Consider the following 14,415-nt stretch of genomic DNA (forward strand, 5'->3'; position numbering starts at 1 on the left):
GAGAGGAGCCCAATGGCATACAACGAAGAACGGTCGCCGCGCCTGCCGCGTGGGCGCCGCTTACCTCAGCACCGCGCTCCTCGCCTATGGCCGCCATGGCGTCCAGCGCGTTCTACCGCGGGCGCGATGAGCCCCTCGGTGTGAAGGTGCAGCACCTGCCGCACAACCTGGCGCAGTATGTCGCGGCGCTGGAGCACCGCGTGCAGGCCGAGCGGGCACGCGCCGAGCGCACTCGCTCTGCGGCGCCGCGTGGGGACGAGGCGCGCGTGCGCGGCCTGCTCGCCGGTGTGCGCTTTGCGCAGCGCATGGCCGCGGAAATATCGACGCCAGCGCACCTTGTCGCGCGCATTAACGCGGTGCGTGATGCCGCCGAGGCTCTGGGATGGGCCGAGCGGCCTCTCCACGCCACGCTCTCCGACGCCGACACTTACTGGGACGACTACCTGTATGCAGGGCTCATGCCGCCAGCGCCCAGCCGCCACGAGCCGCCGCGAGCTGCCGCGCAGGCCCCCTCCAGCGAACCCGAAGCGCCGACCCTGCGGCAGCGGCGGCCGCCGGCCGACGACGCGCCTGCCGCCAAGGCGTCCGACGACGCCCGGCCTGCGACGCTCACGAGCGACCGATCCTTACAAGAATCGCTCTCTGCCGAGCTTCTGCGCATGGCCGGTGTGCTGCGGCAGAACTCGGCTGCGTTTGCCGATGCGCTGGAGCGTGACCGCCAGCTGGTGGAACAGGCCGGCACCGGCCTGGAGCAGAACTTGGATCTCATGACACGCACGCGCGGGCAGCTAGGCGTGTTCACGAGGAAGGCGCGGCGGATGGGCTGGTTCACGCTCGGGAGCATCGCTAGTGTCGTGGTGTGCTGGATGGTTCTATTTGTCGTCATCCGCCTCACCTAGCTACAGAGTCGCACGCGCGAGTCACGCCTGCGGCACGGCCGCAATGCACTCGAGCTCTACGAGCACGTCGCGGGGCAGGCGTGCTACCTCGACGGCCGAGCGCGCCGGCTTGTGGGGCGCGAATGCCTGGGTTAGTAGCTTATCGCACCTTTTCGTAGATAGCCTGGATAAGCACAAGTATACGTACGTTGACCTTGGCAAAGTCGTTCATGTCCTTCATGAACACAGTCGTCTTCAGGATGCGACTCTTGTCCGAGCCCGCAGCCGTGACGACATTCAGCAGGTTCTGGATGGCACGCTCCGCCTGCGCCTCGATACCGCCCTCGACGCACTGCATGGTCTGCGGATCGAACGGGATGCACCCCGACACGTAGGCCGTGCCGTTGTACACGACCGCCTGCGAGTACGGGCCAATAGCGCTAGGTGCGTTGGGTGTCGAGATCGTCTGGTATGCCCTGGAGGTGTTAATCCGTGCTCCGTACGCCGCAGGCACACACCGCATCGCGGTGCGCCCCGCTTGAGTCACCCACATGATGAAGGCCGGCGGGCGTTCGAGCGGCCCGAGCGGCGGGGGCACCGCGTGGCACGTGAGTGGCGGCGGAAGCGCCGTGCGGCACCCGAGCGGCCGCCACGAAGATCGGGCTCTTCCGCCACTCCTCTCGCGCGGCGTTTGGACACGACCGGACGCTTGCGCCCGCTGTGCGACTTCGCGTTGAATTCGCCGCCCTATTTCATTGAGTCTCCGGTGCTGTCGGGCGTCCCGCCGTCAATGTCTGGGGACGTCAGCAGGGGGCTCCATCTCTCCGGGTCCCGGTCGCAGCGCGACCGCGTTGGCGATGCAGGCGCCGGCATGGTGACTGCAGCGTCGAGCGAGGCTCCCTCGGAGTCCGGTTCCCTGTATACCAGCGCCGGAAGCAGCCCTGCGGGCGGCAGTGCGGCTCCCTATATGACCCCTGTCCGCGGCGCGATGCGCAGTAGCACGGACGGCTCGCCGGACGTGGGCGAACTGTCGTCGTCAGGGCTACGCCTTGCGATGCGGCATGCTCGCTCCATGTTCCCTGGGTTCCGCCGCACCATGCCGGATGACGAGCATGAGTCGGGCGCTGCTGATGACCAAAGCAAGCCTGGCTGGCGCCGTCCCGACGGGGCGCGCTCGATCGGGGACTCCATGTCGCGACGCGTATCGTCACAGGGCTCCGATACGGTGTCCGACACTCCCGACATCCTGCTCACCCGCAACGACAGCAATGCTTCGCGCAATTCGCGCGCGTCGAGCGGCGCCTCGACTGGCCCGCCCTCCCGCAAGAGTTCCCTACAGCGCTCTATGCACGCATCCCCCTTGCAAGAGATACCCGAGCCCACGTTCAAGCCGGTGGCAGAGCCGCCGCCGCCTCCGCCGCCGCCGCCTCCCGAGCTCCCGAACGACAAGCGTGCACTCTTCTTGCGAGCACGCACCAAGAGCATTGACCACATGCACCGTCTCCTGCATCTGCGGCAGTTTACGAAAGAGAGTAAGGGCAAGATGAAGAAGAAGAAGCAGGAGGGCGACACGCTCGCTGTGCGGGCCGCGGAAGCAGGGCCTATCGAGGCACCGCCCTTGTCGCCCTCTGTACCTACGACGCCGCCGACCACTTCAGCCGGTGCCACTCCGCTGGGCCCACTTCCGGACGTGGGATCGACGTCGGTCCCTCCTGCAAGTGGCCGAGATGCCGGCTCACAACCTGTGCCGCCTCCTCTGGTCATTCCCGTCACAGTCCCCGCACCTGCTGCGCTAGAGACGAGCGCGCCGCTGCCGCCGCTGCCGCCGCCCTCGCCGCCAAGCACCGAGCCTGCGACGCCGCACGGGAACGACCACGATACGGACACCGGAATGCGTCCCACGCCGCCGTTACCGCCGCGGCGGCCGCCGCCGACCGACGACAGTCCCGCCAAGCCTCTATCCATGCGATCGATGGCCTCAGGCGACACGCACACGTCGCTGGCATCACTGGCGACGGCCACAGATACCGTCGATGGCAGCTTCGCGACGCCGGAACGTGCGCCGCCGCGTTCGCACAGTGAGAGCACTGGGCTCGCGAGGTCCCCCGACGACGCATCGCTCTCGCACACGCAAGTGGGCGAGGAGAGCATTGGGGCTCTGGCGCTCCTGCCTGACGACGAGACGCAAGTGGCACCAATGCTTTCCATCGAGCAGGACGAGACGCGGACCCCATCGCCCGACACGCATGCGCCGCGGACTGACGAGCTGCGCGCCGGTTCGCCGTCGTGGGACGCCTGGTCCACTGACCCGCTGCCGCCCGCCCCATCGAGCCAGAGTGGGGCGCAGGGTCTCCTGGAGAATCTGGGGCTAGACGATCTGGACCTGGGCAGTGCGCCCGCTAGTGCGTCGTCGCTCTATTCCGAGGTGTCGGTGGAGCGAATCGAAGCCACCTTGCCGGAGGTGCCGCAGTTGACGCCTACCCCCCCTGAGGTGCGTGGTATCGCTACGGCGCCGAGCCCTGAGCCGCTTTTCATTCGTACGACACCAGCGCATGCCGCGCCGTCGAGCGAGAGTGAGCCTGACAGCTCAGCGAGTGCGGCGCCGCCGTGGGTGCAGCGCCTCAAGAGCCGGGGGTCAACAGCCGCACCTGAGCCGGGTCTCAGCGCGAATGGTGGCGCATATACAGCGCTGGAGGCCGGTGCGCCGCGGCTTCCCTCATCGCCTGCGCCCCTGGCATCTGACGACGAACCACTATCGAGCCGGCCGTCCGAAGACGATATGACGCGTATGCGGCCGCTGCTCCGAACGTCCAAGTCGTCGAGCCTGCTCACGGCCATGTCGCAGCAGGCGCAGCGGATCCGGCGGAATGCACGGGACGTGGGACCATCGTATGACGACGACGGTGCGGACGACGACGATACCAGTGCCGTACGGGGCAAAGGGCGCCAATCGTCGCGGCGATCTGAAAGCAACGAGGCATCGTCGCTCACGTCGCCGTTGAGTGCGGTCGACTTGCCGACCCTACAGAGGGAGGCACCCAAGAGCGAGGGGTCTGCGAGCATGTACCGGACGCGACGGAACAAGAGCCAGCCGACGCTGCGTATTGCGGATGACCTCGAGTTTTTACATGCGTTGGAGCAGGTGCGGCTGCAGCACAAGGAGCGCATTGCTCTGCGGCAGCGAGCACGCTCCGCCCGCAAGGCAAGCATGCCGAACTTGCGCTCGCCGCCGTCGTCGCGACGACCGCCGCTGCCGATGACGCGCGTCGCGAGCGACCGTGGCGCGCGCGAGGCGAGGGTGTCGGACCAGCCACAGGCGCTGGCACTGGCCGACCGTGGGGACGATCCGGTCGCTCCGACGCAGGCCCCAGAGACGCCAGATGTGCGCTCTTTGACGCCCGATGTCTCAACGAGCTTCCTGGAGCTCGAGAGTATGGATTCAGACGACTTGGAGGTGTCGGACGAGTCGGCGACTGCGGATGCAGCATCGTCGCATGCGTCCTCGGAGGAGTCTGAAGTCATTTCGAATGAGCTAGGCATCGGGCACACGACCGGCAACTTTCCAAGTGCGCCGTTCACGAACGATGACGATTGGAAGAAGGAGGTCAAGGCGCTGTTTCTTATCCGCGAGCTGGTGCAGACGGAGCGCAGCTACGCCGCCCACCTCGAGAGTTTGCTAATTGTGGTACTCAAGTGGACAGGCACGACGTCATCGACGCGTCTGCCGACGAATGTGCTCATGCCAACGCAGCCGTCGAGCTCGTCGCAGCCGCTGCGCATGCCGACACCGACGCCGACGACGCCGCCGCATCTCGTCACGCTGCGCCAGATGCTCCCGAAGCTCATTTCGGTCAGTCGCGCGCTCGTCTACAGCATCGAAGAGAGCCCTACGAGCGAGGGCGTCGCACGCTCGTTTCTTTCCATGCTGGACCGCTTTGAGGACGTGCATGTGGGCTGGCACGGCGTTGTAGGCGCGACGCTGCGCATGCTGCGCGCGGCTGAGTCGTCAAAGAGCAAGGCCAAAGGCCGTCTCGGTCGTGTGCCGGTTGCACCGCCTACGACAGACCCCCCGCGGCGCCCATCGCGCGCCGACACATCGTCAGGCGATCTCGCCGAGTCGGACCGGCGGGACAAGTCGCGCTCGGAGCCGAAGGAGCTGAGTGCGGTCGACGTGGCCATTATGCCAACGCAGCGGATTCCGCGCTACGTGCTATTGCTACGGGACCTCCTCTCATATACAAGCGCCGATACGGAGGCGTACGCCACGCTCGAAGCTGCGCTGCGTGCTGTGCAGGAGCTCGGGCACCGCTGCGACCTGGCGTCGGGCTCGACGTAGTGCCGTAGCATGTGACATCATCACGTGACATAGACCGTCGCTTCGCGGCTCGGCTCGGCCTCCCGTCGTCCTGCTGTGCTTCACGATGGCGGTACGCAGCGCTGCGCGCGGACACTGACACGACAGTCCGGTTTCGGAATCAAAGGAGGTCGGTCTCCCGCTACTCACATCCAGGCCCGTCGCGCTGCTTTGCGTTCTGGCAGGACTTTCGCAAGTGCTACCTGACGGCCGACGAGCCGTCCGAGTGCTCGCTGCAGAAGGAGGACTACCTGGAGTGTCTGCACCACACGAAGGAGGTACGTGCAGCATCACTCACATGTAGCTGGAGCGCGCGCATATGATCCAGCGCCGCATGATCGAGGTCCAGCATGAAGAGTCGAAGCGGGCACGCGAGACAGTCCGTCAAGACCAGTCGCAGGGTCTTCGCCTCGGCCTCATCGACCCGAACGCAGAGTCGCCCGCAGAGCCCGAGGCGCCCAAGGCCTAGACACCAGGCCCAGCGCAATCTTGTAGCCCCCCATATAGGGCATCCCTGGATCCCCGCCCGACGCTGCCCTTAGGCCGCACGCCGCCGGGCCCGGCGCGCTCTTGGCCCTCCACCGCATGAACGCCGCCGCGGCCGGCGCTGGTGCGCTTACCGCGCTCACTGCGACGGCGGCCTATGGTCTCGCGGAGCAGCACGAGGCCAGTGAGGCAACGTGGCTTGTGCAGCCGCCGCCGCCACGGCCGCCGCCGCCGCAGCGCGCCCGGCATGTGCGGCTGCCGTCCGCGCATGAACCCAACGCGCGCCACGCCGTGCAGGTCGTCCGCGTGTACTGGCCAACGACTGCTACGTGTCCAGGCACACTCTTCGGCTGGCTCATCAACCCTGGCGGCCCTGAGGTAGTGATTGTCGTGGCGGGTACTACCACCGCGTCGTCTCCGACCCTGGCGTATGCGGCACAGGTCCTTGGCACCGCGACCCTCGAGGGCGCGCCGCCACTGCTCGGCACCGACGCTGTGTTGCATGTGAGCATGCACACGGAGCCACCGTCGATACTCGTGCTCGACGAGGCGTGGGCCGCGTGTCCCTTCTCGGTCGTATCCTATACCCCCCCGGATGTGCAGCGCGGCCAGTGGCTCTGTACGCACGAGACGCGCGCGCCTCGTGCTATGCCATGGACGCGGCTGGAGCACCTGCTTGCCATGGACCCTATGCGTCGCAACGAGTTCCTTGCGCCGCGAGCGCCTGGCGCGCCGTTCCGCGACGCACTGTTTCGCATGAATCTGGCACGCTATGCGTCGGCCTCGCCGCTGCCACTGCGCTGGCGTGCCGCACAGCACACACTCTTGCAATGGCGCGCACATGTGCCGCCGATACCTGAGCGTGTGCGCCGCATTGCTGCGGTATCGGCACTGTGGCGTGCGGCCTCACAGCGTGCTGCGCAGCTGGTCGCCTGGCCCGACCTATGGGCTGCACAGCATGCCGTGCACGATGCCCTGTGCAACGAGCAGCAGCCGCCTGTGCGCCCCATGCACAGTGCTCTGCGTGCATGCTGGGCTGGCACGCTAGTGTGCATGCTGGATGTGGCCCTCGGAATGGTTGTGGCTCGCGCCATGACGCAGGCCATGGCACCGCTCACAGTGGCCGCGACACGGGCATTGACCTGGGTCGATGGCGCCACGTTCGTGCGCCTCTTTGACTGGCTGGCACACTGGCCACTTGGCATCAAGCTGAACAACGAGCTCTCGCTCTTCTTGAGCGATGTGCTCGGCTGGATTGCGCAGACATACTCGCACTATGTGTTGGTGCCTGCCGTCCCCTTTATACCCCACATGCTCGCAGTTCTTGCACTCGGTACGCGCTGGCTCGGCGTGACGTGCCTGTGTGGCGCGATCGCTGATCTACTCGTGCTCGCTACGGTGCACATGCGGCTCATGTATCTGGGTTTGCGCGGCGTCTATGCGTTCTTTGGTCGCGCAGCCAGCGAGCTCTTCGACGTGTTTCGCAGCCGCAAGCGCAATCCCCTGCATGGTGGCCGTGTCGATAAGGCGGAGCACGATGTGGACCAGCTCTTTCTCGGCACGATTCTATTCACCGTCCTGGTCTTTTTGTTTCCGACCGTGTTTATGTATTATCTGGCATGTGCTGTGCCGTTTCTCCTTGTCCGGGGCGTCTGTGCATGTCTTGATGCTGCACGCGAGATGGTAGCGGCGGAGCCACTAGCGCTGAAGCTACGCCACTGCTGGGATGCGGAATGGGTCCCTAGTGGCATCGCCATCGTGCAGCGTCGTGGATGGCCACATCTCCAGCCGCAGGCACCAGAGAAAGAGGCCGATTGGGCGCCGTGGCGTGGCGTGGGTCAGCTGCCTCGTGCGATGCTGGCTCAACTGCTTCACTATTAACATTGACACGACGACGACTTGGTGTCCTCGGCCGGCTGAGCCGACACGTCGATAGCTGCGTAAGCCGAGAGCACGTACTGTGATGGGTAGCGCCGCCGGCGCCCTCATTCTGTGCATCATCCATGCCGGGCAGGGCCTGCGCAATCTTCTTAAAGAGGGGCATCACGTTCTGGCCCGCCTTGGCCGACGTCTCCATGAACATGACGTCGTTGTACTCCTTCGCGCGCGCCTCGCCCTCCTCGGTGCTGACCTCACTGCGTGTAAGTAGTGCACACGTACCGCTTATCGCTCAGGTCTGTCTTGTTGCCGACGAGCGCGATGATCACGTCGTTGCCTCGCTCGGCGCGCACGTCTTCCACCCACTTTGACGTCGACTGGAACGACTCGCGGTTCGTGACGTCGTACACAACAATTGCCACGGACGAATCACGGATGTAGGAAGGAATCAGGGAGCGGAAGCGCTCCTGACCGGCCGTGTCCCACAGCTGCAGACGCACCGTGCGGTCGTCGAGGTACATGGTCTTGGACAAAAAGTCAATGCCGATGGTCGCCTGGTAGTTGCCATCGAACGTATCATACATAAACCGCGTGATCAGAGATGTCTTACCGACAGACTGCTCTCCCAGGAAGACAAGCTTGAACTTGCGCATAGAGCTGCTGTAGTCACCGCCTCCGCTGGGACTGGCCATGTTGGTGGAAGACGAAGAGGCGGGGGTCCCCGATGCATTTGTTAAAACATGTCATGGGCCCTTGTTGGCCAAAGAACAGTTGCCTGATCGGGCGCGCTCAGACCCTCCCACTCTCCTCTATGGCCGTCCGAAGCTTTGTGGCAAGCCGTCCCGGCCGCCCTGCGCGGCGCTCGCGCACAACTTCGTCGAAAGGATACTTGCGTGAGCGCAAATCACGTATTGACCGCATTGTGGATTTGGTGCATGCCGTTACCTTTGCTGTCTGGCAGGCCTTGGTCGTTACGCCCACGGCCTATGTCTGCGCTGTGTTCTATGCCCTGTTTCTCTCACGCACATCTCACCGCGTAATTCTGCGCCTCTTTCTCCTCCTGCTCATACAGGGTGCCTGCATTTTTCTGGCGATCTTCGCGTTCTTTAGCTTTTATCATGCGTGGGTACCCGAAGTCGCTCTCGCCAAGGATGTATGGTTCAATAATACACAGGTACAAAATGCTTTCAGCGGCATATTTGAAGCTAGCGCATCTGTGCCTCTTCATCCCGGGCACGCAGACTTACCAGTGTGGCGCCAGGAGCCGGACGTCGACTTGTTCCTGGTTGATCAGCCGTACGACGTGTCGCTCGAGCTGCGTGTCGCCGTTGGCGAAGAGAGTAATTGGCTGGGCAACTTTATGATCGATATCGAGCTCCTGAGCCACAACGGCACAAGCTTATACGAATCATCACGCCCAGCCCTCGTGGTGAAAGAGCCATGGATGCTACGCTGGGGCTCGCGTCTGTACCGTGCCATCTCTCAGCCCGTATTCAGCGAGCCGATCGCCCCACTTCAGGTGGTGCGTGTCCCCCTCCTGCGCGAGATCGTACCATACGCAAGTGCTACCGGGCGCTGGAGTGATCCCAAGTTTGTGCGGACCCGGGGCTACAAGGCCACGCGTGCCCAAGTCCAGCTCCGTTGTCCAAGCAACGGCTTGCTTTTGGAGCATGCCACGCTCCGCTTCAATGCGTACCTGACGGGTCTCCCGTACGTATATGGCACTGACCCCAGCTACCTCATGTTCCACTATCCTCTCTTTTCGTTTTTCGTATTTTTGCTGCTCTTTAGCGGCATTGAGTTCCTCGTGGCGGGCAGCCTTTGGCTGCTCGCTCTGGTGTACTACTCGTGGCAATCTCCATAGACCGTGCGAGTACGATGACTAAGCTTTTACCTCGACCGTGACGATGAGCTCCGAGGAGCAGGACGGCGCGTCCTCGCTCACAGCTGAGCTGGATGCCGCCTTCCGTCTGGCTGCCGAGGCAGGGAAGGGAAATGATGCAGGTTCGCGCGCCATGGGCGTATTGGGCCAAGTTGCGCACGCGGCAGATGCCCTTGGCATCATCAGCGTGAACGACCGCCTCCATGAGATCAGCACGCCGTCTCTGCGAATCTTGCTTATCCCCAGCATCCAGGCCTACCTCGAGAATAATTCAGTAATACCAGAGGGCGAAGATCGTATGCGTGCACGCAAAAGCCATGTGCAAGCGTCGATGGGCGCTGCACGTCTCTTTTTCTCCCTGATGCGTCGCTATGAGGCACTTCCGCCCGTAGTGCGCGCATGTCTGCTACCCTACATGCAGCGCGAAGGCGCTGAGCCGGTTGTGCGCAATCCATCAGAGAGGCGCATGATCAAAATCCAATCGTTCAAGCTTGAGCGCGCCGTGCAGCAGCAGCTCGACGCGTTCCGTAAGGCCTACCGGGCCCAGGCACGCGCGCCTACGACTGGCCCCTCGGACGTCTTCTTCGACTTGCTTGTCGTCCCCGGCTCCGAGGAAGTTGACGAAGATACCGACGACATGGGACACACAGATGGCGAGCTGCCACCGGTGCGCACGCTACGAGCCTACCTACAAGGGATGTGTGTGCTGCATGCGCTGCGCTGCGCAAGCCTGCTCGAATCTGCGGAGCAAGAACTAGAACTGCTTGAGCATGTACCACCGCCCAAGCCCATGACCGATACCAGCCATGCCGCGGACGACGCATGGCGCCTGGACTCACACTGGTTTTCCAAGACGTCAGGTCCCTTGCTGAGCGAGACGGGAAAGCCGCTGCGTCCGTTTGTCATTACACCTGCGGCAGATAAGCGCGCGCAGATGCAGGCAGCCGTGTTCCGTCCATCGCACCGCCTTCCGACAATGAGCATTGATGAATACCTCGCTGAAGAGGAGAGACGAGGCAATATCGTGTCACGCAGCCATCCCGACGAGCCGACCCCGCGGGAGCAGCGTACAGCGGCAGCCGAGATGGACGGAACGCGCGAGGCCGAGGAGGCTGAGGAAGAAGCTCGGCAAGAGGCCATCCATTGGGATGCCTACAAAGAACAGCACCGCCGTGGGGAGGGCAATACGATGAATCGTGGCTAGTCTATGTGGCAGCCGCATCCAGCATAGGTGGTCGCAAGCTGGGCGCACGCCATTCGTCATCGTCCAGAGAGAGGAGCGTCATGTATAGCTCTGAGAGCTCCGCCTGGAACGGTGCGTAGGGCGCCTTTTCGCCATCGATGCTAATGTACCTGTGCCGTGCAGACCTGTTGTGGGGCGTGATGCGCAGGGCCTGGATTTTCATGTAGTGCATACCCGGGTCGTGAATGTGGCTGCCCTTTTCGCCCCGAGTCGTGGCCGCGAGCTTTTTGCAAAAAGACACACGCTGGTCTTGCACCACCACGTCAATGAATCCATCCTGAGGGTGTGCGTAGGGGAAGGCCATAAGCGTACGAGCGACATACGGCACTTTTCCAGTGTACACAAACGACAGGGGCATCGGGAGCCGCATCCACTCGTTGCGCGAGAGTGCCGAGTCGGGCATGGATGGGTCGTATGGCGTCGTGGCGAGTGAGATCGGATCGAGCACCGAGCCGCAGCGCAGTGCGTGAGGCATCGAAGGTACGGGGCGCTCCGTTTCCTTGGAGCGAGAGGCTGCATCGGATCCTTTGCGCATCTCATCGAGCGACACAGTACCGCGTTCTCCAAAGAAGACATCCACATCAGCATGGCAAGGCCTGTTGCGGATAGCATACAACAGGTAGCCCAGGACGAAGCGCACGTCGCCCATGAACCGCCAAGACTCCGTGCCGATATCGAGGTCGGCCATAATGCCGATCGTCTGCGACATGAACGAGTAGTACTGAGCGTATTCGCGGCCATCGGCTGTCTGACCACGCAGCGTGTACGGCCACGCGTCGGTGTTTAGGTCGTGCGCATCTTGTGTGATGGTCATAAGCTCATGCACATGGGGCACGCCTTTGATCACGTTGAGGCACGCCAAATAGTACATAAACCCATTCTCGGCGCCGTGCAGGCTGACGTAGAGGCCGTTGCCGCTACCGCATGGAATCGGTGCCAGAGGCAGCTTGATAGCCTGTGCAACGTCGCTGCGGCTTGCAAGGCCATTGATGACCTCGTGTAGAGTGCCATCGCCACCCACACACGCCAGGACATCATAGTCAGATAAGGTCAGGGTCTGGCATTCGCGGTACGCGTGCGCAGGCTCGTTAGTCTCGATGACAGTCATGGCGCACCCAGCGCACCGAAGAACAGGCTTCACAACGATATCCAGCATGCTTTTTCCGTGGCCCTGGCCGCTCTGCGGATTGCAAAGAACAAGCACACGGCGGTGAGGTGTCGTGCGTGGGTAGGCAGCTTTGAACAGCGCATCCACAAAGGCCGGGGAGTCTGATGCAGTTACCTCTAGCGTGATCGAATAGAGACGTAGGGACTGGATGATCTTTTGCTTGTGCCTTCTGGACCACTGCTCGTGCGAGATGATGTGCTGGTATGACAGGCGCCGGGGCGGCGGCGCCAACATCGACACAGTTAGGGCGCTGCCGTGCATGACGGCATCGAGGACAAGCTCGGCAGGGATCTTTACCCACAGCTGATCTTTGAGGCGCGCACAAAATTCTGACCCATCGATCGTCAGCACGACTGGCTTGCCGCGATGTGTGCCGTGTAGCGCCATCGCGCCGGCTTCGACGCTAGCCATGGCTCAGTGTGGAGTTCGCTATACAAGGCTATAGCTCGTCGTGGGCGGCCGATTCGGCCGATGGCGTCTGGGACGCGAAGACCGAGCTAGAGGCGCGTTCGGCTGCCTGGCCGATCTTCTCGTTGACGAAGGCCGCAAGCACGTTGCTCTTGCGCGTGATCTCGTCGACCTTCTCAGCCGCCAGTGTCGAGACACCATCGGCATGCTTCCTGAGCAGCTTGGCGAGGCGCTTACTCTCGCGCTGCACATAGTCCGGGCCGTCGCGCGAGGCACGGTCCATGACGCGAGTGTAGTAGTTGGCGGCCGCAAGCTTCGCAGGAGCCACAACGTTGGCACGCATATCCTCCACGTACTTCTTCGTCTCGTCGAGGAGCAGGGCCCGGGCCGAGTCGCCAGCTTTGTAGAAGCGCGAGGCAAGACCGTCCAAGGCGGGCAGACGGCCCGCCAGGGCGGTGAGCGTGCCGTCCGAGTTGCGGAACGTGCCGCACTTTTCGTTCATGAACGCGACAAAGTCCTCGAGCGTACGCTCCTTGAGGTAGGGGCGCGGCCACTTGTCGTCCGACCCGGCAGGGAAAAAGCTGAGTGTCGGGTACGACGACACCTGGAAGCGCTTCTTGATGCTCTCGTTCGCCGGGTCGTTGACGTCGATGCGCGCCACGACACACTCAGGATCACGCTCAAACACCTGCGCAACCTGCTCATAGAGCGGCGCGAGGCGCTTGCAGAAGCCGCACCACGGCGCGTAGAACTCGACGAGCACGTCCAGCTTCGGATCCATGACGACCTCGTCGAATGTCTCGGCAGTCAGCTCGACGACTTGCGGCTCTGAAGGCGGCTCAATGTTGCCCTGAATTCTGCTTTTCTCAGTCACAAAGGCTGCAAGTGCCTCGGCCGTGCGTTCGTTTTCGTAGTCAATGCCAATCTCCGAGTACGGGGGGAAGTACTTGATCGTCGGGAAGCCTTGCAGGTTGATACGGTTCGCCAGGTCGCGGTTCTTGTCACCATCTACCTTGGCAATAATCACCTTGTCCTTCTTGCCTGCAAAGGCATCCGCGAGCTTCTCGTACTCTGGCGCGAGGCGCTTGCAGTGACCGCACCACGGTGCGAAGAACTCCACCAGCACGCCGGTCGACTTGCCGACGACGCTGTCGAAGTCTTTGGTCTCAGTCAGATCCAGCACATTCGATGCATGGACAACTGCCAGCAGCAGCACCAGTACAACACTAAACAGCCACGCTCCCCGCATGCTGATGGTCGTCGGTTCGGGACAGCCATGACGGCCTTCGGCCGATGACGTGGATGGCAGCAAATCGGGCCCGATGCGAACGGACCATCTCCCATGCTGCCATTCGTGCCGCGCAGCGTCGCGGGCACGAAGCGCAGTCACCCACGCGGTGCGCCGGTGCCGGTGCCGCACGTCGAATGGCGTGCATCTTCGCCTGAAGATGTGCGACCGATGGCGGCGCGCTTGCTCAATGAGCTGTCGCCGTGGTGGATGGACCGTCTTGATACCCCCTTGGCCCACGCGCTGCAAGCACGGCTCGGCGAGCCTGTACACTTAGCTCAGATTGCTAATGATGCGCACATGCAAGCTATTGGCTGTGCATCGCTTGCGGACCTCTGTGCTGCGGTGCCCTGGCTGTTCGCGCTGCGCTGGCTGCAGCCTGGGCCTGACACGATGCAGGCGATTTGGACGCAGGCAGGGCCCTATGCCGTCCTGTTTCTGGTACGTCGACCGCGCTTACGCAGGAACATGTAGTATCCCAGGCAGCTGATGCTCTTCAGGTGGCTTTGGTCGTACAGTCACTCGCGCGAGCGGTCAATGATCGTCTTGACCCCGTGATCTATGCGGTAATTCCGCCTTATGCGGACGAGGAGCCTCGCAGGCCGCCGGCCGTGGTCAGGACACGCGATGCACTTGTCGTTGTGGATCCGGCGACAGCTGAGACGCTGCTCGCTCATTTTCCATGGGATCGTGCAGGCTTTGAATGGCCCGCCCGGCAATGGGCGAGTCTCGGCGCAGATGAATCGGTGCGATGCATTTCGAAGGCCCGCTACGACGCGTTGCGCCGCGAATATGTGGCATGGCACAAGGAGCTTGTCGCACAGAACACA

The 14,415-nt window shown here is 63.1% G+C and overlaps 8 protein-coding genes and 1 pseudogene across 9 annotated transcripts; 5 read left to right on the forward strand and 4 right to left on the reverse strand.

Annotated features, from left to right (window-relative positions):
* Nucleotides 1–95: 95 nt before the first annotated feature.
* MSY001_3159 (uncharacterized protein) lies at nucleotides 96–899 on the forward strand (the record flags this gene model as incomplete). Its single annotated transcript, XM_018885051.1, has 2 exons — nucleotides 96–445; nucleotides 476–899. The coding sequence occupies 2 exons, from the start codon at nucleotides 96–98 to the stop codon at nucleotides 897–899; spliced, it is 774 nt and encodes a 257-aa protein (XP_018741650.1).
* A 21-nt stretch (nucleotides 900–920) lies between these two features.
* MSY001_3160 (uncharacterized protein) lies at nucleotides 921–1,431 on the reverse strand (the record flags this gene model as incomplete). Its single annotated transcript, XM_018885052.1, has 2 exons — nucleotides 921–1,025; nucleotides 1,048–1,431. The coding sequence occupies 2 exons, from the start codon at nucleotides 1,429–1,431 to the stop codon at nucleotides 921–923; spliced, it is 489 nt and encodes a 162-aa protein (XP_018741651.1).
* Nucleotides 1,432–1,668: 237 nt separating this feature from the next.
* Nucleotides 1,669–5,214, forward strand: MSY001_3161 (uncharacterized protein; the record flags this gene model as incomplete). The annotated part of the gene is made up of 1 exon (XM_018885054.1): nucleotides 1,669–5,214. The coding sequence occupies one exon, from the start codon at nucleotides 1,669–1,671 to the stop codon at nucleotides 5,212–5,214; it is 3,546 nt and encodes a 1,181-aa protein (XP_018741652.1).
* A 176-nt stretch (nucleotides 5,215–5,390) lies between these two features.
* MSY001_3162 lies at nucleotides 5,391–5,701 on the forward strand (annotated as a pseudogene). The gene is made up of 2 exons: nucleotides 5,391–5,510; nucleotides 5,537–5,701. Coding segments are annotated over exons 1-2 (285 nt in total).
* Nucleotides 5,702–7,595: 1,894 nt separating this feature from the next.
* On the reverse strand, nucleotides 7,596–8,288 carry MSY001_3163 (uncharacterized protein; the record flags this gene model as incomplete). The annotated part of the gene is made up of 3 exons (XM_018885055.1): nucleotides 7,596–7,654; nucleotides 7,678–7,853; nucleotides 7,879–8,288. The coding sequence occupies 3 exons, from the start codon at nucleotides 8,286–8,288 to the stop codon at nucleotides 7,596–7,598; spliced, it is 645 nt and encodes a 214-aa protein (XP_018741653.1).
* A 119-nt stretch (nucleotides 8,289–8,407) lies between these two features.
* On the forward strand, nucleotides 8,408–9,460 carry MSY001_3164 (uncharacterized protein; the record flags this gene model as incomplete). Its single annotated transcript, XM_018885056.1, has 1 exon — nucleotides 8,408–9,460. One exon carries the CDS (start codon nucleotides 8,408–8,410, stop codon nucleotides 9,458–9,460), a length of 1,053 nt encoding a protein of 350 aa, XP_018741654.1.
* A 43-nt stretch (nucleotides 9,461–9,503) lies between these two features.
* Nucleotides 9,504–10,682, forward strand: MSY001_3165 (uncharacterized protein; the record flags this gene model as incomplete). The annotated part of the gene is made up of 1 exon (XM_018885057.1): nucleotides 9,504–10,682. The coding sequence occupies one exon, from the start codon at nucleotides 9,504–9,506 to the stop codon at nucleotides 10,680–10,682; it is 1,179 nt and encodes a 392-aa protein (XP_018741655.1).
* A 1-nt stretch (nucleotide 10,683) lies between these two features.
* MSY001_3166 (uncharacterized protein) lies at nucleotides 10,684–12,300 on the reverse strand (the record flags this gene model as incomplete). The annotated part of the gene is made up of 1 exon (XM_018885058.1): nucleotides 10,684–12,300. The coding sequence occupies one exon, from the start codon at nucleotides 12,298–12,300 to the stop codon at nucleotides 10,684–10,686; it is 1,617 nt and encodes a 538-aa protein (XP_018741656.1).
* Nucleotides 12,301–12,328: 28 nt separating this feature from the next.
* MSY001_3167 (uncharacterized protein) lies at nucleotides 12,329–13,546 on the reverse strand (the record flags this gene model as incomplete). The annotated part of the gene is made up of 1 exon (XM_018885059.1): nucleotides 12,329–13,546. One exon carries the CDS (start codon nucleotides 13,544–13,546, stop codon nucleotides 12,329–12,331), a length of 1,218 nt encoding a protein of 405 aa, XP_018741657.1.
* Nucleotides 13,547–14,415: the final 869 nt, after the last annotated feature.

This window comes from Malassezia sympodialis, genomic scaffold, assembly GCF_000349305.1.
Source record: "Malassezia sympodialis ATCC 42132 genomic scaffold, msy_sf_19, whole genome shotgun sequence".
Classification (NCBI taxonomy): domain Eukaryota; kingdom Fungi; phylum Basidiomycota; class Malasseziomycetes; order Malasseziales; family Malasseziaceae; genus Malassezia; species Malassezia sympodialis.